At 42.7% G+C, this 25,962-nt stretch overlaps 1 protein-coding gene and 1 long non-coding RNA gene across 4 annotated transcripts in view; both read left to right on the forward strand.

The window, feature by feature from the left end:
* The window catches only part of LOC112640011 (uncharacterized), a 20,526-nt gene extending 17,664 nt beyond the window's left edge, over positions 1–2,862 (forward strand). For all 3 annotated transcript variants that reach the window (XR_004816927.2, XR_007411220.1, XR_004816926.2), the window contains 2 exons: positions 942–1,074; positions 2,166–2,862. This is a non-coding gene — a long non-coding RNA (uncharacterized LOC112640011). The remainder of the gene's footprint in view (positions 1–941; positions 1,075–2,165) is intronic.
* Positions 2,863–10,653: 7,791 nt separating this feature from the next.
* NSMCE1 (NSE1 homolog, SMC5-SMC6 complex component) overlaps positions 10,654–25,962 on the forward strand; it is a 32,424-nt gene continuing 17,115 nt past the window's right edge. Inside the window, exons 1-2 of the mRNA XM_025415649.3 lie at positions 10,654–10,803; positions 17,429–17,575. Of these exons, the coding sequence (XP_025271434.1) occupies positions 10,764–10,803; positions 17,429–17,575 (187 nt within the window). The 5' untranslated portion in view covers positions 10,654–10,763. The remainder of the gene's footprint in view (positions 10,804–17,428; positions 17,576–25,962) is intronic.

The raw sequence follows: 25,962 nt of genomic DNA on the forward strand, positions 1-25,962 counted from the left end.
ATCCCACTTGTCCCTTTATGTTTCCCAGCTCCCTGCAGTGAGGGCAGACCATGTGACTAGTTCTGACTGATGACAATAGATAGAAATGACACATGTCACTTTCAAGCTGAGGCAGTAAAAAGCCCCTGTACCAACCTCCAGGCTCTAGAGACCCTTGCTTGGTCACTGAGGAGGCTTCATGTTTAGGTGATGTGGCTGTAAGGTTGGGGAGCCTCTTCATCTGAGTCCCAAGTGCAGAGCAGAGCCTCTGCTGATCCACACAGGATCTGTGGCATGCCCTAGAAGTAACAAGTGGGGGATGTTTGTTACAGTACCATGACCTTGACTATCTTGAATAATAGATTCCCAATATCCTTCCAATAAACTTTTTTCTTTTCTTCTTCTCCTTCTCCTTCTTCTTCCTCCTCCTCCTTCCCCCCTCCCTTCCCCACCCTTCCCCAACCCCCTCTTCTGTTTCTTCTTCCTCTTCTCCTCCCTCCTCCTCCCCTTCTCCTTTTCCTTCTCCTTCTTCCTCCCCTCCTCCTCCCCTCCCCTTCCCCTCCTCCTCCCCTCCCCTTCCCCTCCTCCTCCCCTCCTCCTCCTCTTCCTCCTTGTCTTCCTTCTTCTTCCTTAAGTTATCCAGGGTCAAGATGCCTGGGTGGCTCAGTGGTTGAGCGTCTGCCTTTGGCTCAGGTCATGATCCTGGGGTCCTGGGATCGAGTCCCACATGAGGCTCCCCACAAGGAGCCTGCCTCTCCCTCTGCCTGTGTCTCTGCCTCTCTCTCTGTGTCTCTTAGGAATTATATATATATATAAAAAAGTTATCCAGCGTTAGTCTCTGGCACCTAAAATAGCTTAACTATTTTAAGCTATTTTAATTTTGTAAATTCTAAGACTACTTAGCACTTTCTTCTTTGACTATACTTATTAACATGTACCTATCTCACTTTTTTTTTTACCAGCCATTTTAAAAATCAACCTGAGTATAAGGACTAAGGCTCATCTTTGCATCCTACCACACTACTGTGTACCTTCTAATGCTCTTGATCATTCACTAGGATGAAGGCAAAAAAATAAATGAAAATGAAAAATTTGGTGAGTCAACTAGGTGCTTTCTTTTCAACCTTGGTTTCCAAAACCATTTGCAAGTGAGATTTTTTGGTTTTGGTTTTTGGTTTTTGTGTTTTTTTTGTTTTTTTTTTTTTCTTGAAAAAAGGTGCTTTTATTATAGTATGGGGACGGGACCCATGGACAGAAAGAGCTGCACTGGGATTGTAAGGAATAAGTGATTATACACTTTTTAGTTACTGGGGGTACAACTGAGTTTTAATTAAGAGATTTGAAAATATGATGACACTTCTATTTTATGATTATATATATGTATGATATATATGCTATACATACATGATATATATCATATGATACCCCTTATATCATATATATCATACTACCTATCATTATATCATATAAGTCATATATATCTCTATATATCATAGTTCATATATATTTCTCATATTATAACTGGTTGTCATAACATCAAAAAAATTTTATAAAATGCCAATGAGTAAAATACTTTAGAAACATCAGAACAATGACAGTATTCCCTGAGCTCTTCATAAAGAAAGATACTTTATGTAGGGCTGTTAGTTTTGTGTCCCCATCCCACCCACCCCCAATCCTGATGTTTAACATCCTATTGTAGACAAAGGGAGAAGCAGCCACCTGGAGCTATTTGTCTGTTGTTCCTAAAGGAATTCATAATTTTCAAATAAGAAAAGAAAGTGGGGCACCTGGATGGTTCAGTTGGTTAAGCAACGACTCATGATCTTAGCTCAGGTCTAAGCTGAGCTAGAGCTCTCATGCTCTCAAGGCCGAGCGTGTAGCCTATTTAAAAATGTTTTTTTAAATAAAAAATGAAAAGTTCCCCAGAAAGCTGCTGAACCAGTGGAGAACCACAGAGAAGAGAGGATTCTCTGCTTTTGTTCATTTTAAAAGAAATGCATGTTAAACACAAACAATTTACAACCTGCTCCCAATGAGAGAGAAAGACAGAAAATATTTTTGTTGGAGTAAGCATTAAGAGCATGGGAAATGGTATAGGTGAATAAATATAAGTATGTTCGAAATTGATGCTTCTCAAACTTTCACATGCATGTCATTCACCTGTGGATCTTGTTGAAATGCAGATTCTGCTCCAGTAGGTCAGCCGGTGCCTCAGACTTGTCTTGCTAGAGATCTCTCAAGCTCCTGGGGGATGTGATGCTTCTAGTTCACCAACCACCCTTGGAGGAGCAAGTGTGGGATGTCCCTGTGTGATGCAAAGGGTCACTACAGTTTTTAGAGCTTAAAAGGCCTCTGTGGGACCACATTGGATTTGGGGTTTTGATCTGCTTGCCCTGAATTCAACCTTTGATTCACTTTCTTTGTCAGTGGATTAGAAGATTACTATGACCTTGCATCTTGTCTGGAAACCTCCTCTGGCAGCCTGCTATCTCTTTAGAAAATAGTTTAAAACAAAACAGCGTCCAAGAAGAAATAAATGTAACGAATTTATACTAAAACTTGCAAAGTGCCTGGGTGGCTCAGTGGTTGAGCATCTGCCTTCAGCTCAGGTCATGATCCTGGGGTCCTGGGATGGAGCCCCGCATCAGGTTCCCTCTGCATGGAGCCTGCTTCTCCCTCTGCCTGTGTCTCTCATGAATAAATAAATAAAATCTTTAAAAAGTAAATAAGTAAAACTTGCACACTTTACTGATATTTATCTTTGCTTATTAATTTTTGGCCAATTTTCCAACAAGACTGGGCATTTATTTGCTCAGGCTAAGGGACATTAAAAGAAGGCAAGTATAAGAAGAGAGTAGGACTGCTGGTGGTTTGATAGAGGAAAGGAGGTGAAAAAGCATGAGCTTTTCATTTTTATAATTAACAATGTGCATTTTTGTAAAGGCATGGAGGCATAGTAATTATCCTCAAAGATAAATCCCGGTACTCATCACAAAAAGTCACTGTTTGCTCACGGTAGCAGATAAGTATAGTTTTTAAAACTATAGTATACGAACTACAAGGAGTAGTAAGTAAGTAGTAAGTAAGTAGCTTGAAGGAGTAATCTAATTATATATAAATTCATTTATATAAAACAATTCTCAGATACTTGAAATATATGGCTTTAATGAAAAAATACCAAAAATCTTTATGATCACAGTCTCCATTTATTTTGAAAAATAATATTCCTTAGGATTATGAAATAAAAAAATGCTTTTGGAGAAAAGTTGAAAAATAGAAGAAAGCAACAAGAAAATAATTAACCTATAATAGAATCAGGGATAACCACTGATAATATTTTGGTATAGGTATTCTTCTAGTTTTCTCTCTTTCTTAAAATATTCTGCATTATTGGGATCCCTGGGTGGCGCAGCGGTTTGGCGCCTGCCTTTGGCCCAAGGCGCGATCCTGGAGACCCGGGATCGAATCCCACGTCGGGCTCCCGGTGCATGGAGCCTGCTTCTCCCTCTGCCTGTGTCTCTGCCTCTCTCTCTCTCTCTCTCTGTGACTATCATAAATAAATTAAAAAAAAATAAAAAAATAAAATCTTAAAAAAATATATATTCTGCATTATGACTTTTTTCCCCCCGTGACCTCAACTGTGTTTTCAAAACATGGTTTTTTAGGATACATAATATTCTGCAGCATTTTTGTTTTTCTGACCATTCCTCTCTTTAGCTATTTGGAGACATTCTAGTTGTTGCCATTCTTCCCTGATAAAATTAAGGCTCTGACATAATTTTCTTTTTTGCTCATTAACCTTTGTGTGTGTCTCTGATTATTTCCTCTGATGGATTCCCAGAAGTGGAGTTACAAGGTCAAAGAACATGATATGTGTGCACTCTAGATGAGCACAGCCAAATTGCCCTTTAGAAAGATTGAACAATCTACACTGCCTCTGGCTTTGGGCATATTTCTCAATCCCGTGTCTGAGTCTTCCTGGACTTTAAGCAGGAATCGTTTTTAAAATTGACCTTTGGGGCCTGTCACCAACCCTCCAGGATGAAGGATGAGTAGAGGGGAATCGCGTTCCCTTTCTGCCCTGCTGGCTCACACCCATCACCTCTACTGGATCCAACCTAAAATGTAATGAATCCAAAAAATATGTGAGTATATAGATGTAAAAGAGGACCAACATGGAAAGGTGGAAAGGGTCTGGTCCGGGCTCCAGGGAAACCTGATCTTGCCTCTCTCCCTTTCCACTGATGGCCACGTATTTCTAGAAAAAAAACAAAAATACACCTTTCATTTGTTTTCATCCGTTCACCCTTCCTATTCGAAATTGTTTTTAAAGAACGGTAAAAGTGAACAAAACAACAGTCATCCCCTTTCCCACTGTTGGCACTTAGGCATATTTGCCTCTACTAGAAAATTAGACGAACACTATAGAAGTATATAATTTTGTTATTTTAAAATTCAAACATTATGGATAAGCCTCAAGAATTTCTTTATCCCCATTCCACCCCCCCCCTTTTCCCTTTCCTAGAGCTCCTCACCTGTCAGTTTTGTGACAGTGTTTCCAATCCTTAATAAGAAGATACTTTTGTATGCATAGATTCATCCACAGGAAATGTATAATATTGTCATTTTGCTTTTCTCCAATTTTACACAAAGAGTAATCCAAAGATGCATCAACTTTGCATCTTGTTTTTTCCCCCCACTTCACTCTATGCTTTTAAGACTCATCCATATAGGTACTTGTGAGTGAATTCATTCCTCTTAATGTTACATGATCATCTATCCCACATGAACATTTTGCTTTTTCATTTCCTTGTTAATGGATAGTTAGGACATTCTCTTGTCGTTCCTTCTATTGGCAACATCGTTGAGCAAACCTCTCAAAGAGCACAAGGGAGATTTTCTCCAGTTAAAAAGTCCTAGAAGTGGAGTTGCCAGATGAGCTTTTTCAATTTTCATAACACCAAATTGCTCTCCAGAGCAGCTATAATATTTACAACTCCGCCAGATATGCATAAGGATGTTGGTTTCCCCTCCCTCACCCTCAGCAACATTTTGTCTTTCTTATGGGGGAAAACTGGTATCTTTTTGTTGTTTGTATTTCCAATTAATTATAAGGTTGGGCATCTTTCCCCACTATTTTTTTTTAACCATTTGAATTTTCTCTTCTGGAAGAGACAGTCTATTTTTTTGTACATATAATTGGAGTATTGTTGATATACAATGTGTCATTAGTTTCAGGTGTACAACATTGTGATTGGACATCTCTGTATATTATGCTGTGCTCATGAGTATAGCTACCATCAGTTACTATGCAGTGTTGTTACAAGATCATTGGCTATACTGCCTATGTTGTGCCTTTTATTTTATTTTTTTAAAAAGATTTTATTTATTGATTTGAGAGAGGGGAGAGAGAGAGTGAGAGAGTGCATGAGCCAGGGGAGGGGATGAGGAAGGGGGAGAGAGAGAAGCAGGCTCCTGCTGAGTAAGGAGCTCCTTGCTGGGTGGATCCCAGGACCCTGGGATCATGACCTGAGCCAAAGGTTAACAAACTTAGCCGCCCCACTGTGCCTTTTCTTCTTGTGACTTATTCATTCCATTCTACTGGAAGCCTGTACCTCCTACTTCCCTTCACACATTTTGCCCCCTTCCCCTTCCCTCCAGCAACCATCAGTTTGTTCTCTGTAATTATAGGTCTGATTCTGCTTTTTGTTTATTCATTTGTTTTATTTTTTTTTAGATTCCACATATGAGGGAAATTATATACTATTTGTCTTTCTCAGTCAGGCTTATTTCACTTAGTTAGCATAATAGCCTTTAGGTCTATCCATGTTGTTGCAAATGGCAAGATCTCATCCTTTTTTTTTTAAATGGCTGCATAATATTCATATTCATATAAACATACACATCATGACTTTATCCATTTGTCTGTCAATGAACGTTTAGATTGCTTCCATATCTCGGCTATTGCAAATAATGCTGCAATAAACATAGGGATGCATCTATATCTTTTTAAATTAGTGCTTTTGTTTTCTTTGGGTAAATACCCAATAATGGAATTATTTGATGGTATGGTATTTCTATTTTTAAGTTTTTGAGGAATCTTCATGCTGTGTTCCACAGCGGCTGCAGCAATTCCCACCAACTGTGCACCAGGGTTCCTTTTTCTCCACATCTTTGCCAACACTTGTTATTTCTTGTCTTTTTGATTTTAGCGATTCTGACAGGTGTAAGGTGATACCTGGTGGTTTTGATTTGCATTTCCCTGATTAGTATCCAAAATACATGATGAACGTATACAACTCAGCACCAAACAAAACAAATAACCCCAAATCCCATTAAAAACGAGCAGAGGACCTGAACAGCATTTTTCTAAAGAAGACGTACAGATGTCCAACGGACACATGAAAAGATGTTCAATATCACTCATCATAAGAGACTAGATTTTTGCATCCATGCTTATACATGGACCTGATTTTTTTTTAAATTCTGCTGTTTTTGTTTTGGTTCAAGATTAGTCTAGCCTCATATGACTTTTTTTTTTTTTCATATGGCTTTTGGATAGACTTCTCTGTCTTGTTCATATTCTGGTGCAGTTTACATAATATAGTTTGTTTTTTACATTTACTTGTATCACTCTAGTAAAACTATCTCAGCCTGGGCATTTTAGGAGTTGGAACAGATCCATTGCTTTTTCAATTTACTGATGATTATTGGTCTACTTTTCTAGGGCCAAGTTTTGTAATTTGTATTTTTGTCAAGAATTGCCTCTTTTATCTAGATTTTCAAATGTATTGGCATAAAGTCATTCATCTTAAGCTTTATAAAATTTTTATACTCAATCCAGTATGTTTCTTTAGCCATTTATAATATTATTTGGATCATTTTTTGGATAAATCTTGCAAAAAGTTTGTCTGTTGGATTAGTCTTTAATAAACACCAGTTTCTGGTGTCCATAATCAATTACATTTTCCTTTTTGTTTTACTCATTTTGCCTTTTGCTTCATTATTCCCTTCTTTCTGTTTTCTCCAGGTTATTTAGTGTTTATTTATCTACCTCTTACATTGAACACTTATTTTTCTGGTTTTGTAATAAGTACACATAAGGCTACAAATCCCCCTCTAATTATTTGTTTTAGTTGGATCCCACACATTTCATTATATTGGGTGTTTTTTGACATTCATCTCTAAATATTTTGTAATTTCCATATTGGTTTTCTTTTTAATATGTATGTATTTTTCGGTTTCCAAATGTATGTTCTTTTTCATTTAAAAACGTAAAATCATTCAACATACACAGAGGTATAAAAACGAATACAATGAACACCCAACTTGAGAAATAAAATTCAAACATGTGCTTGTCATGTTTAGTTTTCTTTTTCATAAGTAAAAGCAGTACATGATAAAACAGAGATCATCCTGCCTTCAGGACCCTCTCCTCAGAAGCATTTTCAGTAACTAATTAAAGGTTTACAAGTGGTTTGGGTTTCTTTCTGGCTGTGTTTTTGTTGATTCTTCATTTTACTTCACTGTGGTTCACGAATGTGGTCTATAGATTCTTTGGAATTTATTGAGACTTCCTTTGTGGCCAGTTCACAGTCAATTTCTGTAAATGTTCCAAGTATGTTTGAAAAGAACAGATGTGCTGATGTTCTTTTTCTAAAATACAAACTTGATCTCATCATTTCCTCTCCAATAGCTTCAATGGTCTTCAGGTAAAAGCCTGATCCCCCTCAGCTATGGTTTGGCCCCATGCTTCCTCTCTAGCCAAGGCCTGGGCCACCTGCCTTATGTACAGTGAATTTATGTCCATGCAAATTCTATACTTTTCAGGGTCAACTTTCAGAAGAATATCTGAACTGGCAGAGTTGCCTTGTAGCAAACAGCCCGATGTCTGGTGCACTGAAGGCCCTAACAGATGCTCACTGAGCCGGCCAGAGAGTGGGCTGCCTTCTGGGGGTGGAGGCAAGCTGAGGCAGGACAGTCACCTATAATCTGCCTCACTGAGACCTCTGCTTGCTGTACCCCGCCGTGTTAAGTTCTCAGCACTCCCCATCTCTCCTATGTCTATCTGCCCATACTGTGGTGGATGACTTTGAAGACTGACCTTCCCACCAGCACTCTGCAGTTGCTTTGACCTCTAGGGTCAGCTGCCTTTGTTTGGCCAAGACCCACCCCGAGATGAGTCCAGACAGGGCTTCTGCTCTGGGGCCCCTGCTATGGAGATGGGAGATGGCGGGGGATCAGGAGTCACTATCCTCTCTACACATTTATCGTTTCAATCTCAGCAGGCACCTCGCTTTTCCATTCTCTTTGGCATCCATTCCAAACCTTTGATTCCCCTCAAATCCCTGAGCACCTCCCAGATCCTTTGCCTAGAAGAATGAGAATTTGCTACTTCATGGAGAAAACAGAAAACATCAGGGTGAATCTTTATCCATCCATTTTTACATCCTTTCCTTCTGTTTCAGAAATGTCTCTATTCCTTTCTAGGGTAAGAGTAATCCTGTCTCCAGACCCCATTCTTTCCTGTCTCCCTGTTTTTATTCTATTGGTTATTCCCGCTACTCCAGTCTTTGTATCTCCTTTTCCCAAACCACCCTTCCTAGAAGTAGTCAGCGCCCCCTCCCCACTCTCTCAGCTTCCATGCATTCACTTCTCTTGGAGGCCAATCTAGCTTCCTCCTGTTTCTATGGGTTCTTTATGGCCATCACATTCTACAGCGGTGGCACATCTGTCTTGATCTCTCCAGAGCACTGACAATTCAGACCACACCCTACCACTCAATAGTCTCTCCCACCTATTTGCCTCTGATACCACTTGGTCTTGGATCCCTCTCTTTCTACCTCCTTTCTTGGCCCTTTGATCCTGAAATGTTAGTGTTCCCCGTGTTTTTCATCCATGGGCCTCTGTTTTTATTTCTCTGCACCCTGGGAAGCACATGTGTCATCACAAAGGAGCACAGTTTCCAAGTGGTTTTTTTTTTTTTTTAATATTTTATTTATTCATGAAAGACACACAGAGAGAGGCAGAGACACAGGCAGAGGGAGAAGCAGGCTCCCTGCAGGGACCCTGATGTGTGACTCGATCCCAGGACCCTGGGATCATGACCTGAGCGGAAGGCAGATGCTCAACCACTGAGCCCCCCAGGTGTCTCTCTACCAAGGTTTAAAGAAGGGCTACCATAGGGGAATGTGGCCTATCGTGGCCAGGCTGCCCCATTTTTCAAGAGCTGTCAGATACCTTCGGGTTTTATGGGAAATACCTCAGCTTTAAATATTGATAGCGAATTCAAAATTCTACAAAACTATGCAGGACAAACAAAACATAGATGGTCTCCTCAGAGCTCTTCTTCTCTCTGACTGCCCCCAAGGCATTTTATAAAGTTCTTTATCAGTAAAGATAACTCACACTTACTGAGGCCTCACTATGTGCCAGGTACTTTTAAGTGCTTTGCATATATTAACTAATTTAATCTTACAGCAATCCTATCAACGGTGTGCTATTATGATCCCTGCTCTATGGATGAGCAAACTGAGGTGGAGAGCTTCAGTATTTTGTCCTGGGTCTCAGATATATTGAGTTTAAGAGGCAGCATCCGAATCCAGATGGTCCAGCTCCCAAGCTTAAGCTCTTTACCACACCAGGGCACCTGGGTGGCTCAGTGGTTGAGCCACCACTTCCGCTCAGGTCATGATCCCAGGGTCCTGGGATCGAGTCACACATCAGGGTCCCTGCAGGGAGCCTGCTTCTCCCTCTGCCTGTGTCTCTGTCTCTCTCTCTGTGTCTCTCATGAATAAATAAATAAAATCTTCATTAAAAAAAAAAAAAACTATCAGAGGCTACTGCTTTCCTCACTCAGCAGACAGGTAAACTGAGGTCCAGAGAAGTTGAGAAGTTGCTGCCCAAGATCACAGGTGTGCAACGGGCAAGTAAGTAGGGATTTGAAGCTATCATCACAGAGCTAGATGCTTGCACTTTCTGCTTGTTTCCCTGCTCGGCTGCATCCGGCTCCAGCTCCCAGGTCAGGCACTGGGATGCAAGCGTTTGTAAAACGAGTGCTCTCCAATAGCCCATTCACAACTTCATTGGCTTCTCCCAACAATCCCTAGGTAAGACGAGTAGCTGACAGCTAATCAGCACTTCCAGCGTGCGTCATTTCCTTGAAACCCCACGAACACCCTATTATTCCATGGCGACTCTGATCAGCCCCATGTACCAGAAGAAGAAACTGAGGCTGGGCGCAGCAGCTCAGTGACTTGCTCAAGATCTGGCAGAGCCAGGATTCCAGCTCAAGTTGCAGGACGGCGGAGCCCTCGCGGCCGACCCCGAGGCCACGGCGTCGTTTGCACGGATGGGGAAACTGAGGCCCAGGATGGGGCACTGGCTTGTGTCCGCGGAAACCGCGGCTGCTGGGGAGAAGGTCCCGTTGCAGGCGTGCCCCTTCCTCCTCCTAGGTCGCAGGCTGCAGTGGCGGGGCTGGAGGCAGAAGGTGGCCCGCCCGCGGCCCCGCCCGGTGAGGTCCGGAGAGTGGCGGGAGACGCGCGGAAGTCGCCGCCTACCCCCCCGGCTCCTCGGCGCCACGGCAACGGCGAGCAGGAAGTGCGTCACCCGGTGGGCGGGACGAGCGTGCGGCTGCCGCCAATAGGAGAGCCGCGCCCGCGCTGGCCCCGCCCCGGAGGGGGCGTGCCAAGCCCGCCTTTCGGCGTCGGCGGCGGGCGGCGGGGGCTGCGCCCGGGTGCGGCGGAGGGTGAGCCGCGCGCGCGCCCGCGAGGCTGTCGGGGATGGAAGAGGGCCGCGCAGAGAGGCGACGGAGGACGGAAGGTGGGCGTCAGGCCCCGGGGCGGCCCGCGTGGGTGCCGGAGCGCGGCTCCGGGGGCCCGGGGGGCTCCTCGTTGGCTGATGCCGACAGGCCCAGAGACGGGCAGGAAGGCCGGCGGGCTGGGACCTGGTGCCCCCGGCGCCCCCCGGCGCCCCCCGACGCCCCCCGACGCCGGCGGGTCGTAGCGTTGGGTGCTGACCTCGGTTTGACCCCGCTCTTGGGGGACGGAAGCAAAAGACGGATGCCTGCACCGAATACGGAAAATACGGCCTTGGAGGAGCACCTGGCGGTTACCTGCGCCCTGCTCTCGGTCGCGGTCCTGGGACCCGTAGAGAGCCCCGAGGCTAGACGTGTGCAGATGCCCCGGTGTTTCGGATTTTTCCAAAGGGATATGATATATTCCTATTCCCCATGGTCTTTGGGGTCCGGGCTGCATCTTGTCACCACATACATGAATCCGTGCACATTTGCCCCCAAAGGAGGTCAAGAATGGCCCAGAGATAGCCTCACCTTATAGGTCAGATCAGGTCTTCAGGCTTCCAAGGTTGGAGGCCTTTAGATCTTCCTTAGATCGGAGAATTGTAGGTGAGGAGTCCCTGCAGGTGAGGGATCTCGATTTGCTTGTTCCCTGCTATGCCTCGCTTACCTGGTGTGTGTGTGTGTGTGTGTGTGTGTGTGTGTGTGTGTGGCGGTGCTAGGGTTCCTGAACTCTGCTTTTGCATCGCCACCCTCCTGCCCATCGCTGACTCCGTGCATCTCCTGGTGCCTCCAGTCTTGCCGCATCTGTAAAATGGGGGCATGGATGTGACGATCCTCAGGTTCCCAGGAGGATGGAATGAGAGCGCAGTGAAGCACTCCCCCCTCTGCCTCGCGTGTGGCTCACGTGGTGGTGCTTGAGATCTGCTTATTGCACAGACATTTCTGTTTTTAAATTTTTTTTTTTTTTGGAGGGGTAGGCAGTTCATGGTTAATCTCTACCACCCAGTCCATCTTCAGACAATCGCCTTCTGTGTGTAAACAGGCCTATCTGTACTGTGTCCCTCTCCTTTTTTTTTTTTTTTCCCCAAGATTATTGACTTCTGTGCTGTTCCAGAGTTGGTCCTCCCCACTGCCAAGATTTTTAATTTATTTATTCAGGAGAGACACAGATAGAAAGAGAGGCAGAGGGCAGCCCCGATGGCTCAGCGGTTTAGCACGGCCTTTGGCCCAGGGCGTGATCCTGGAGACCTCAGATCGAGTCCCACATCGAGCTCCTTGCATGGAGCCTGCTTCTCCCTCTGCTTGTATCTCTGCCTCTCTCTCTCTCTATGTCTCTCATGCATAAATAAATAAAATCTTAAAGAAAGAGGCAGAGACACAGGCAGAGGGAGAAGCAGGCTTCCCAAGGGGACCCTGATGCAGGACTCGATCCTGGGACCCCACGATCACACCCTGAGCCAAAGGCAGACACACTCAACCAGTGAGCTACCCAGGCGTCCCTAGAGTTGGTCCTTTTTAGCATTTATTTTGGGTGTTACGTAACATATTTACATCATTTCTTCTTTTTTTAATCAAGATATGTAACATACCTATAAAAATGTTTGCAAATGTAAGTTCGAAGAATAAAAATAAGGAACACACGTATACTCCCCATCAGGTTAAGAAATAGAACATTATCTTATGCTGAAAGCTCCCGCTGAATCCTTTCTTCCCCTCACTAAAGATGAGCACTGCCCGGAGTACTGTTACTCATTCCCTTGTTTTTCCTTTATGGGTTTTACTATGTATCTGTAAAATGACTACTGTATATGGTTTCGTTAGGTTTTGAATTTGATGGAGAATCCTCACATATAATTAGTGTGACTTTACTTTTGCACATAACATTCCCGTATGTGAGATGCATCCACGGTGATTTGAGTAGCTCTATGTCACCTTCATTGCTTCGTCGCTATTTGGAATTCCATGGTTTGAATATAAATGCTTTGCTAGGCATTTTTCAACTGGTTGCCATTGCTACTGTTGCCAGATTTTTGCTACCACATGGTGCTTTTATACACATATTTCCTTGGGCAGATGTGGGTAGTTTCTGTAAGTGAAAAATCAAATACCGCATTTCTGGGCATACCCAAATTCGCCAGTAAAATCAAATTGTCTGACACGGTTCATAAGAGTTTACACTCCACCAGCAGTGGATGAGTTTTAGCCCAGGCCATTCTTCAGAATCTTTGCCTTATCTGGTGATGAGTAAGAGATTTGTCACTGTAGTTTGGATACTCGTTAGCCTGATGACCTCAAGACTGTGTATCTTTTAATATATTTATTAATCATTTGTATATCTTCTTTGGAAATTTCAGTTGCTTATTTTTTTTTTTTGCAGTTGTCTTCCTCTAACTGATTTGTAGGAGTTCATTACATATTCTGAGTATGAATCTTTCATGGGTTCAGCATGTTTCAGATGCTTCCCAGTTTGTAGCTTGTCTTCTCTCTCTCTCTCTCCTTCCCCCCCGCTCAAGTATTTTCAGTGAACAGAGGTTCTTAATTTTAAAAGTTGAATTTACCTGTATATTCCTTTATGGTTTGTACTTTTTGCGTTATTATTATTATTATATCTTTTAAAGAAACCCCTGCCTTTGGCTTATAAAAGCTATCTGCCTATATTGTTGTCCAAAAGTTTTGTAGCATTTCCTTTCATATAACCTTAATCTTCAAAAATATTTTGTGCATAATGAGGTGAAGGTTCAATTCTCCAGTTTTTTCACATAAGGGTAATCTATTGTATCTATTGTTCTGGCACTTTTTTTTTTTTTCTGGCACCTTTTTTAAAAAGCTGTTTTGATCTGGAGTTCCATTTCTCCAACGTGTCAAGTATCCATATCCACATGTGTTTCTTATCTGGGTTCTCTGTTCTGTCCCACTGGTCTTACTTGGTCCATGTTTATACCATTATCATCTATTATTCATTACTCTAGCTTTAAAATAAGTCATTACCTGGTAGGACAAGTCTTTCTGCCTTTATCTTCTCCCAGAATGGCTTTGCTGTTTGGCCTTTGTGTGTTCCATGTAAATTTTGGGATCATTTTGTCAAATATCACACACACACACGCACACACACACAGAGCCTGTTGGATTTTTTTTTTTTTAAGATTTTATTTATTCACAAGAGACAGAGAGAAAGAGAGGCAGAGAGAGAAGCAGGCTCCATTCAGAGACCCCGATGTGGGACTTGATCTCGGGACTCCAGAATCACGCCCTGGGCCAAAGGAAGGCTCCAAACCGCTGAGCCACCCAGGGATCCCTGAGCCTGTTGGATTTTGATTGGAATTGCATGAGTTCAGTTGCATTGGATCAGTTGGGATTTGAAAGTGATTGCTTTCAATATTCCATTTTTTAAAAAAGATTTTATTTATTCATGAGAAACACACACATGCACAGAGAGAGAGAGAGAGAGAGGCAGAGACACAGGCAGAGGGAGAAGCAGGCTCCAGGCAGGGAGCCCGACGTGAGACTCGATCCCGGGTCTCCAGGATCACACCCTGGGCGGAAGGCGGTGCTAAACCGCTGAGCCACCGGGGCTGCCCCTCAATATTCCATTTTTAAGTATTATGTTTACTGTAGGTTTTCGTAGCTATCATTTAGTAGATAAAGGAAATTTCCTTCAATTCTAAGTTTGTTAAGAGTTTTTAGTATATGCGACTGTCAAATTTAACAATCATAGTTTCTGAATCTATTAAGATGATTGTAGACTTTCTCCCGTATTTTGTTAATGTGGTGACTCACACTGATTGATTTTTCCCCCCAGCTTTATTGAGATATTATTGACAGGTGACATTCGATTGATTTTCAGTTGTTAAACTATTGAGGGGATAAACCCGACTTGGTTATCATATACTAGCCTTTCTGTTTTGCTAGATGCAATTAATGTTTTGCTTCGGACCATTGAAGTTGCATACCTGAAAGATACAGGCCTTTTCATTTTCCTTTCTTTTAAAGCTTCTGTTAGGTTTTAATGCCCAACTTATGTCAGCCTTATCAAATTGTTTGAAGAGGGTTTGCTCTTTTGCTGCCCTGGGATAGTTCTGTGAAATTTGAAATCACTTGCTTCCAGAAGGCTTGGTAGGGCTTCTTGATAAATCCATCTGGATCTGAAGTTATCTTTGTGGGAAGTTGGACTTCCCACAGAAGGTTTTCAGTGGTTATAAAACTTGTTGATTTCCAGATAATTCTGTAGTTGGTTTTGAGTGGATTTCCTATAACTTTGCGTGTATTTACAACTTCAGATTATTGTTTTTATGCCTTTTTTATTTTTTTATTTTTTAATTTTTATTTATTTACTTATGATAGTCACAGAGAGAGAGGCAGAGACACAGGCAGAGGGAGAAGCAGGCTCCATGCACCGGGAGCCTGATATGGGATTCGATCCTGGGTCTCCAGGATCGCGCCCTGGGCCAAAGGCAGGCGCCAAACCGCTGCGCCACCCAGGGATCCCTTTATGCCTTTTTTAATGTTTGTGTCCTCAATTAGTTCTCCTTTTTCATTCCAAACAGTGTTTATTTGTCAGTCTTCTCTCTCAGAAAATCTTGTCAGAGTTTGGTGGCTTTTATTATGTTCTTTTTCAAAGAATACTTTTGGTTTGGGATGCCTGGGTGGTTCAGTGGTTGGGCGTCTGCCTTCGGCTTGGGGTGTGATCGCAGGCTACTAGGATCGAGTCCTGCATCGGGCTCCCTGCATGGAGCCTGCTTCACTCTCTGCCTGTGTCTCTGCCTCTCTGTCTCCATGTCTCTCATGGATGGATAAATAGAACTTTAAAAAAAAAAAATACTTTGGGTTTTGTTGATCTCAGGTGTACATTAATTTTATTATTTTCTGCTCTTTATTGTTCACTTTCTTTAACTTTTTTTGGATTTAATTTGCTGTTGGATTTAATTTTGCTGCCTCTAGTGATAGAAATAAGTTTGGCAGGACATGGTGACCAGATGGGTCTGAGGGTGAGAGGAAGGAGGATCAGAGTTGGACGCTTAGGCCTGTGGCGTTTGTGTAACTGCGTAGACTGCATTCCCCCTCCCCCTTGTAACAGGAAGATTCGAGACTAGTACTCAGGCAAAGAAAAGAGTTGAGGATGGGGGAAGGTGAAGATGAGTTCAACTTAGGGCCTGTTAAGTCTGAGTTACCGCTGAGCTGTTCTCAAGGGATAGCTAGCAGGCAGGCAGTCTGAGAATCTGGCCCTGGTCTGGTGCGTCTTCCTACCCCTGGGGTCCAGTTGATGTGCTGTTTCAGAAGAACAGTAAGCAGCAGCTAGCCTTCTGTGTCTCTCCTATGTGCCAGGTCCTTGGCAAAGCTTTGGTAGCCACATCTCACTTAAATGGCATCTTCTGCCTTAAACATACATTTCGTTGTCCCCATTTTATGGCTGAAAAGACTGAGGCCTAGGGTGATGAAGCTTGTCGGCTAGAAATGTTTTTACTCTGTATTTGCCTAAGGGAACAGCGACTTTCTTGCCAGATCATGGCATCACCTGAAGTGAATGTTAAAACCTCAGAATTCCAGGCCCCTCTGCCATCACCAGAACCTCCAGGAACGGTGGGCGGTGGGTGGCAGGTGGTGGAGGGAGTGCAGGAAGCTGTATTTTTCCTGCACGGCTTTGATGATCCTTGAGATCAAGCAGGTCTGGTCTCAATACCACCTGCCGATTTTTAAACCCACGCTCTTTGCCTCCGTGTGGTACCACCTCTCCGTGGCGAGAACAGGCTTTTTGATCAGGACTTGTGTAATGCTTTTATCAGCTCTGATCTTTGTGGTTTGTGGAAAGATAATGCTTTAGTAGAGAGCAAGAGATTGAAAAAGCACCCCACAGTGACAGTTGTTTCATTAGTGGTTTGGGAAATGAGAAGGAAACTAGCACTGAATACGCCTTTACTCGAGGCATCCTCTGGGCAGTGAGCGCTGTTCTAAGTTTAGCGTGAGAAAATGGAGCCTCAGCTGCTTTTCTCCAAGGCCATAGATCTGCTTGGTGGCTGAACCAAGGTTCAGACCCAGAACTATCTAGGAGTAAATATGGCTAGCACTCACCTCGTGTTTAGCTTGTTACCAGGCTTTTATTATGTGTTAACTCACTGGGGCACCTGGGTGGCTCAGTGGTCGAGCATCTGCCTTTGGCTCAGGGTGTGATCCTGGAGACCTGGGATCGAGTCCCATATCGGGCTCCCTGCAGGGAGCCTGCTTCTCCCTCTGCCTGTGTCTCTGCCTCTCTCTCCCTCTGTGTCTCTCATGAATAAATAAGTAAAATCTGTTATGTGTTAACTCACCGAATAGAGTAATTCTGTGGAGCACGGTTCTGTCGTTAGTCTCATAGATCAGAAACTGAAGCACAGGGAGGACAGGTTCTCCAATTTTACTCATTTAGATGGTAGGGTAGGCTGGGTCCAGGCGTGCTGGCTGGCTCTGGGACCCACGTTACTCTTTAGTAACTGCTGGTACTAGTTGGCTTGCCCCTGACTGGTGTCCTTTTCATTTTTGGGCTATTCGGCAGGATGCTCTTGAGTCTAAAAACTATAACAAATGGCTAGTTGTGAATGTAAGTTAGTACAAAATATAGAACCTGGCTTTCGGAGCGCTCAGAGGTGAATGGGTTTTGTTTGCTTCTTTTCTTAGCTCCTTCGCACATGCAGGGTGGTACTAGAAGAGCGGGTGTCATGACTGATGTTCACCGGCGATTCCTCCAGTTGCTGATGACTCATGGAGTGCTGGAGGAGTGGGACGTTCGGCGCCTGCAGAAGCACTGCTATCGAGTCCATGACCGTGAGTATCATTTCCCCGTTCCCAGGATGCCCTGGAGCTGTGCGATCAGGGACTAAGACACTGGGATAAAACAACCTGGGTGGTCAGGTCTCTCCCATACTCTCACACCAGCCTGTGCTTCTCATCTCGGCTTTGACTTTACTTTTTATTTATTTACTTTTTTTAGTAAATCTAATAGTTAGCCCAGTGGGTAGGAATTTGGACTTTGAAGCTGTTTAATTGTGGTTCACACCAAGGCTCCAGCATCTTCTCTAGCCTGAACTTCTTCATCTCTCACATGAGGATAATTAATCATCCTTGACACCATAGGTTCAGAGGATTAAGAGACAAGATACATACAAAGTGCCTGACCCTGGGGAAGGTGCTCATTTAGCTGTCAGTGGTTAGAGGGCAGCTTAGCACAGGGGGTCAGAGCGTGGCCTTGGACTCAGCCAAACCCAGAGATAATGCCACCCTGTCCTGGGCCAGCTGGGAATTTGGAGCATCTTCTCAGTGGGTTGCTGAGATGGGATGTAAGATAATACACACAGAGCACTCAGCGACCAGACCTGGCTGAGTTTTCATTAACTGGAAGTCACAGTAGAAACAGTAGGATCATTGCTGGCAGGTCAGTAAAATCAATATTGGTAGCTCAGGTTGAGTGGAGTGTCAGTATGGGTAGATCCTGTTGAATGAAAAAGAAAGTGGATAAATTATACTTATTGTACGATGTCACTGTGTTACGCTTTTTGTAAAACATAACAAATTTTTTAAAGATTTCATTTATTTGAGAGAGAGAAAGAGAGAGTGCGTATGAGCAGGGGCGGGGTAAAGGGAGAGGGAGAAGGAGACTCCCTGCTGAGCAGGGAGCCCAATGCCATGCGGAGCTGGATCCCAGGACCCTGAGATCATGACCCAAGCTGAAGGCAGTAGTTTAACCTACTGAGCCACCCACGTGCCCCAACTTATAAATACTTAACATCTGCATGTAAAAAAAGTAAGAGTGGACCAGAAGGCTATGTAACACACTTGTGAGGTGCTTGCCTTTGGGGAGAAATCAAAGGACACTCATCTTTATTCTATTTTGCTCTTTTATTAAAGAAAAGAAGACTTGAAGTAAACATGACATTCATAGTATAGTCTGATGATCATCACTTCTGATTAATGGGAATACAGGTGGTTATATTCTGTGCTTTTGTCTTTCTGAGTGTATTTTCTGTTTCCAAAACAAGAGTGGAAAGCACAGAGAGGTGAGCCAGCCAGGAGGTGTGAGGAAAGGTGTGCATGGGGCACTGGGTTTAGGGGTGAAGGCCCATGAGAAGAGGGGCCATATATGGAGAAGTGCCGAATGTGGCATGGGGGAGGCAGAAGCCAGATCTGAGAGAGGTGAAGGGTGGATGGGAGCAGGAAGGGCGAGCTGGTGGGTACAGAGACACATATTCTCCCAAGACGTGCAGAAGGAAGATGAGAGCTTACGGGTTAGGGCAGAGGCAGTTTTGGAGAGACTGGCCCCTTGAGGTATGCCACATGAAATTCTGGGAGCTGGCTGGTACACACTAACAAATGAAATGCCTGCAGGGATCCGACAGTAAGGAAACCTGTTGAACTCCATTTAATCCCATTTATCTAAACCTCGTTGACCTCCACTTGACATACTTTGGGAAACCCCAGATAGGAACATATGATGTGTGGGAACAGATGCGTCTTTGTGGTATGTGAGTCTATAAATCAGGAAGAACCCATAGTATGTGCACCAGAGTAATGGGGTTTCTTATGTACTTAATTCTGAGTACAGTGTGGACGTCTGAAAGGACTTGAGACGGGAAAGGGACATAATTAGTGTTGTGCTGGAAAACTATTTTTCTGGTAAAAACATGTCTGTCCTACTTGCCTGTGTTGGGGTGGATAGAGGTCTTTGGTGAGGGCCTCTATTAGGGGAAGGGAATGTTACACCTGCCAAGCCAGCCTCTCTCACTCCTTAAAAAAGCACAACAGGATTTCCACCCTCCCCCTCAGAATGCTCTGGTGAAGGGCATAAGAATGTTTTTCTTAGTCTTTTATCCCTTCCTCCTCCCCTTCAGTTTCTCTTGTAAGTCCTAAATGTGGGCTTTAATGCTAATGGGGAAGTTTCATAGCTCACTGCAGGGAGCCACATGGTGCCTTAGTACTAAGAATGAAAGTGTTTTTGCCTCTGTTTGACCTTTAAAGTTGTTATGACCTAATTTAGGAAAGTCCTGTAGAATATATCTAGGAATTAATTTATTATTCACACTTTATGTGCCGTATCTGTGCATAAAGAAAGATATCAAGATATGCTTATGGCTGGGCTAAATGGGATAGAGCTGTAGTTTGCTTTTCCCTACACCCTTCATTTAAAAAAAAAAAAGCTTTCTCTCAAGCATTAATGTTATTTCAGAGATTTTAAAATGAGAGATGATGGAAAGAAATGATCTCAAATTAAATAAATATAAACATCATTAATCTGTCTTTTGAAAAGATGCCCTGGAAAGTCCCCTTTTACCAGCTGGAAAAATATTCAGCTTCTAAGATAATTATGAAACAGGAGTAATTGAATCTGTGAGTTATTCTGATTGTAGTTTCCCATGGTCTTTTGTCCAACTTATCAAACATGCTTCCTATTCTGGGCTCTGGTTCCAGGTCTTACCATCATTAAACTAGAAGCAAATTCCCCAGTTATCTGGGTTAGGGAGAGTTTATATTTTGTTGTGATGGGCTGGTGTAAAGCCTTGGGTCTGGGCTTTCTAAGTGGCATGGAGGGCCTATGTGCCCTCTGAGGGCACCTGGGGTTGTGAGCTGGATCTTGTGTACATGTGTGTGATCATCTAGCACCTCTTGCTGTGGCATCATGGAGGCCAGGTCCCTGTGCTAGGGACTGGTGACACAGAGACAAAGCTCTTGCTTCACCTTGGGTTTCATGAATCATGCAGATGCAGAATCATATGATTCTAGTATAAGCCTCCTTTAATGGAACTAGGCACAGGAAGCCTAGGGAGTGGTGGTTAAGAAGACCTGTGTTTGAGGATTTCTACTTTTGACCAAGGTAGAGCAACAGGGAGCAGTTTACCTTCCTGTATGAAACAATTAAAAATAAATGAAACAAAGGACATTAGTCAGTGAAGGACAGTGAATCCTTGAGAGATAGGGAGTGAAAGTTTTTTTTTCCTTTCCTGACACCAAATATGTGTTGTCTTTTCCAGTACTTCCTCCCCAGTTCTCTGGATGTTCACTGGATGTCCAGTGGTTCAGCTCAGTTCTGACACTGTTTACCTGGAGTGAGGGTCAGATCTCATGGTTAAAGGGGTTCAGCCCTACCAGGCTGCCCCACTTCAGATGCCAGTCTCAAGTCCAGGCCTCAGTACTTCTGACCAACCAGCTATAAGGTCAAGTCCTATGGTCCACCCCTCAAGTTCAGTAATTTGGTAGAATGGCTCACAGAACCCAGGAAAACACTTATGTTTGCTGGCCTAATATAAAGGATAGAGCTCAGGAACAGCCAAATGGGAAGAATGCATAGGGCAGGGCTTAGGGGGCAGGGGTGGCATGCAACTCCCACACCCTTTCTAGATGCTCCACTTTCCATTAAATACTTTGGAATGCTCCATTCTCCATTAAATACTTTGATGTGTTCATCTAGTGGATCTCCAAAAGCCATCATTTGGAGGTTTTTATGGAGCTATCATTACTTGTGTGATTTGACTGAATCATGGGCCATTGGTGATTAACTCCGTATGTAGTCCCTCTGCTCTTCCCAGAGTTGGGGATGGGGCTGACAGTTCCAAGCTTCTAATCAAAGCTCGTTTTTTCTGGCAACCGACTCCCATCCTGAAGTTCTTTAGGGACCTGCCAAGAGTTGCCTCATTAGAACAAAACACTTCTGTCACCCTTGTCACTCAGGAAATTCCAAGGGTTTTAGGAGTTCTGTGCCAGGAACCAGGAATGACAACCAAGTATTCCCTCTTTTTTTCCCCCAAGTATATTTTTTATACCATAGGCAAAAACAAAATGAGCACTACAATTGCCTCAGCTCAGTGCCCTGAGAGTTTTCAGGCCATGGCGTAGGGGAAACCCAGGTAGTACTAAACAGACTGAGCTGAGGGGATGGAGGATGAGAGCTCAAGGAGACCAAAGTGTTTGCAGGTCAGAGTGGGGTGGGGGTAGGGTGGGGGCAGGAAGAGGTGCCCAGAGAGGTGGAGTCAGCTACCTCCCCCCACTCCCTGGCAGGGATCCATCTAAGAGCAGATACACAGGTTGCTGCCTGAGGCCAGGCAAAGATACATTTGAAAGGATTAAGAGAGAAGCAGTGCCTGATGTTCACGGGGCAGGGGGCTGAGAATAGTACGGTTCCAGGAACAGCAGCTTTGCTAGGGAGTTCTACCAATATTTAAGGAAAGAATGGTACCAGTTCCACCCACATTCCTCCAGAAGATTGAAGAGAAGGGAGCATTTCCCAACTCATTCTTTGAGGCCTGCATTATCCTGATACCAGAACCAGACAAAGATATTGCAAGGAGAGAAATCTAAAGACCAAGATCCTTTGTGAATATAGATGCTAAAATTATAAACACAATTTTAGCAAATCTACTCCAGCAATATATAGAAAGGATGGTATAATATGACTAAAGTGGGGTTTAGCCCAAGAATGCAGGGTTGGTTTAATATTTGAAAAATCAATCCATGTGATTTACATCTTAACAAACAAAAAGAAAAACCATATGGTCATCTCAGTAGTGCAGAAAAAGCATTTGATAAAATCTAATATATCTCTTGGCATGACGCAGCAGAAGTTTCATACAGGAAACTAGAGATCTTAAGGATCAGGGGAGAAGCAGATTTATAGGAACTTGGGGCTTAGAGCAGTAGAGAGTACTCAACAACTGTTTGTACAGAATTAAAAAATCTAACATCTATTCTTGATAAAAGCCCTCAGCAAAGTAACAAAAGAAGGGAGATTCTTTAACCTGATAGAGAGGGTCTATGGAAAGCCTATAGCTGGCATCATACTTCATTGTGAAGACTGAACACTTTACCCTAATATCAGGTGCAAGATAAGAATATCCATTCTAATCGTTTGTGTTCTAGCCAGTGCACTTAGGCAAGAAAAAAATAAAAGGCTTTCAGTTTGGAAAGGAAAAAGTAAAACTGTCTGTTGAAAGACAGGATCATCTATGTAGAAAATCTGATGGATCTTCAAAAAAGCTACTAGAACTAATAAGTGGGTTCAATAAAGTAGCAGGATACAGATCAATATCCAGAAATCCAAGTATTTTTGATGCTTACAATGAGTCATCTCATTAAAATTGAAAATTTGAAAAGCACTATTCATAATAGCATAAAAAATATGAAATACTTAGAAATAAATGTGATGGGGCACCTGGGTGGCTCAGTGGTTGAGCCTCTGCCTTTGGCTCAGGTCAAGATCCCGGGGTCTTGGGATCGAGTCCTGCATCAGGCTCCCCATAGGGAGCCTGCTTCTCCTTATGCCTATGTTTCTGTCTCTCATGAACAAATAAATAAAATCTTTTTTTTTTTTTTTTAAGAAATGTGATAAAACATTCTAAGCCCTGTACACTGAAATGTACAAAAGATGTTGAGAGAGGTCGAAGAAGACCTAAATAAATGATAACCATGCTCATAGGCTGGAAAACTCAATATTATTAAGATATCTATTCTCAAATTGATCTAAAGATTTAACTGAATCCCAATTAAGTCCCAGCAGGGCTTTTTATAGAAATTGACAAACTGATTCTGAAATTCATGTGGAAAGGTGAAGGACCTAGAAAACCAAAACTATTTTGGAAAAAGACAATCAAACTTGGAGGACTAACACTGAGTAATTAAAGTTAAGAGTAACCTGATCTTAAGACATATTATATAGCTACCCTATCAAGACAGTGTGGTATTGGCATAAAGATAAACTCAAAGATCAGTGGAATAGAACGGAATCTAGAAATAAACCCAAAATAGATGGACAGCTAATGTAAAGGCAATTCAATGGAGATAATCTTTTCAAAAAATGATGCTGGAATAATTGGATACTGCATATTTTATTTTTATTGTATTGTATTGTATTTTTAAATTTTTATTTTTTAATTTTGTTTTTTAAAGATTTTATTTTTGAGCAATCTCTACACTCAACAAAGAGCTTGTACTTACAACCCCAAGATTAAGAGTCATGTGCTCCACTGACCAGACCCAGCCAGGTACCCTAGATATACCATATTTTAAAAAATGAATCTTGATCCATGCTTTGTACAATAAAAAAAAATTAATTCAAAATGAATCATAGATCTCAACATAAAACCTGGAACTATAACAATTTTAGAAGAAAATGTAGGAGAAAATCTTTGTGACTTTAAGTTAGACAAAGATTTCTTGGATATAACACAAAGATGTGATCTTAAGAGTACAAGTTGATAAATTGGACTTCAGAATGAAAAACTTCTCTTTAAAATATACTGTTTAGGGGCACCTGGGTGGCTCAGTAGGTTAAATGTCTACCTTTGGCTCAGGTCATGATCCCAGGGTCCTGGGATGAGCTTCCCTGCTCAGTGGGGAGTCCACTTCTCCCTCTCTCTGCCTCTTCCCCTGGCTTGTGCTCCCTCTCTCTTTCTCAAATAAGTAAAATCTTAAAAAAAAAAAAAATACTGTTTAGGGGATAAAAAGACAAGCAAAATGCTGGGAGAAAATATTTGCAAATCATATAACCAATAAAGTATTTGTATCCAAAATATGTAGAGAACTCCCCAATTCAACAGTTAAAAAATATATAACTGAAAAAAATGGGCAAAAGACTTGAACAGATAGACACTTCACCAAAGAAGTTAGATTGATTGCAAAGTACGTGAAAAGTGCCCAGCTTCATTAAGGAAATGGCAAACTAAAACCACAGTGAGGTACACTACATGCCCACCAGAATGGCTAAAATTGAAAAGATTGCATACCAAGTATTGACGAGAAAGTAGTGGAACTGGAACTCTATCTGTTTGAATCTAAAATGGTATAGTCATTTTGAAAAAACATGAACACTTGCATGACACAGCTATTTCTGTTTCAAATAGTTGTTTTTAGACTCGAGAAATGAAGATCTATGTCCACACAAAGGCTAGTACATAAATGATCAGAGTAGGTTTGCCTATATGGCCACAAACTGGAAACACCTAGCTGTCTATCAACAGGCAAACCGATAAACACGCCGTGATATGATCTTTCTGATGGAATACTACTTAGCAGTAAAAAAGAATGAGCTGGTGCTACAGGCTCTTACATGAATGAATCTCAAAGTGATTATATGCTGAATGGAAGAAGCGAGGCAAAGGAGTTTATGTCCTCTAAGAATCTGCTAACATACACTCCTAGACAGCGTGCACTTGGGTGGAGTGACAAAAAGGATGGCATAGGGGAGGGTTGAGCAGACGCTAAACCACTGAGCTACCTAGGTGCCCCCCAGTGCTGCTCTTAAAAACAAAAAAAAAATCTGAATTTAAAGCTACTTTGCTGCTTGGTAGCTCCATTGCCTTGGTCAAATTGCTAAACCTCAGAGCTTCCATTTTCCTAGCTATGAGGTGGGGCTGGAGATATCTGGCACCTTGGGTTATTTGTGAAGATTACAAATGTAATGTGTAACATGTGCTTAAGGCCTCTAAGTGCCCAAGATGGCAAAATGTAGGGGATAATCAGGTTCATGCAATAGAGCTCATTTTCTGGGTGTGGTGAGGGGCCCTGCATTATCTGTGTGGGTCTCTAAGAAAATAGATGTAGCATCCAGGAAATAGATCCTTTCTGTCCTGTATCCAGGGTTTACCTGGAGGAACGCCTTCCTTGAAGTCCAACTCACAAAAGAGTTGGGAAGTAGTTATGTAGTAATCAGGTAGTTATGGATAGTTTCTTTGGTTCAGTTTCCTAGAAAACAGAATGAATTGGAAACTTGAATTCTGAAGCCTTCACAAGTGGCCCAAGGCCCTTGAAGAGGAGGTGTGTAAGCCTGATTTTGTCATGGGATGGTGTTGGCCAAGAGCCTGACTCTTGGTTGGCACCTCTGTTTCATTTCTTATGTGGCGTTACTGAACAGAGGCAGAGGGTCACCATATGGCAACAATTCGAGTTCCTGGCCTCATTAAAATGTTTTGGGTCTGATCTTCTGTCTTTTGGTTGAAACTCATAGGAAAGCTATAAGAATAGTACAAGGATCTATTTCTCCCCAGATCATTTGAGAGCTACCTACTGGAAGTTCTATCACCCCTAAATTCTTTAGGGAACATGCCCTTCTAGCAAAGACATTCTCCTAAATCATCATGAGATAACCATTCAGATCAGGACATTAATGTTTATGTCTCCCTGTCCTCTCATCCACAGAGCCCACTGGAGTTCCATTTGTCCCAGTATTGTCT

Source organism: Canis lupus, chromosome 6 (assembly GCF_003254725.2).
Source record: "Canis lupus dingo isolate Sandy chromosome 6, ASM325472v2, whole genome shotgun sequence".
Classification (NCBI taxonomy): domain Eukaryota; kingdom Metazoa; phylum Chordata; class Mammalia; order Carnivora; family Canidae; genus Canis; species Canis lupus.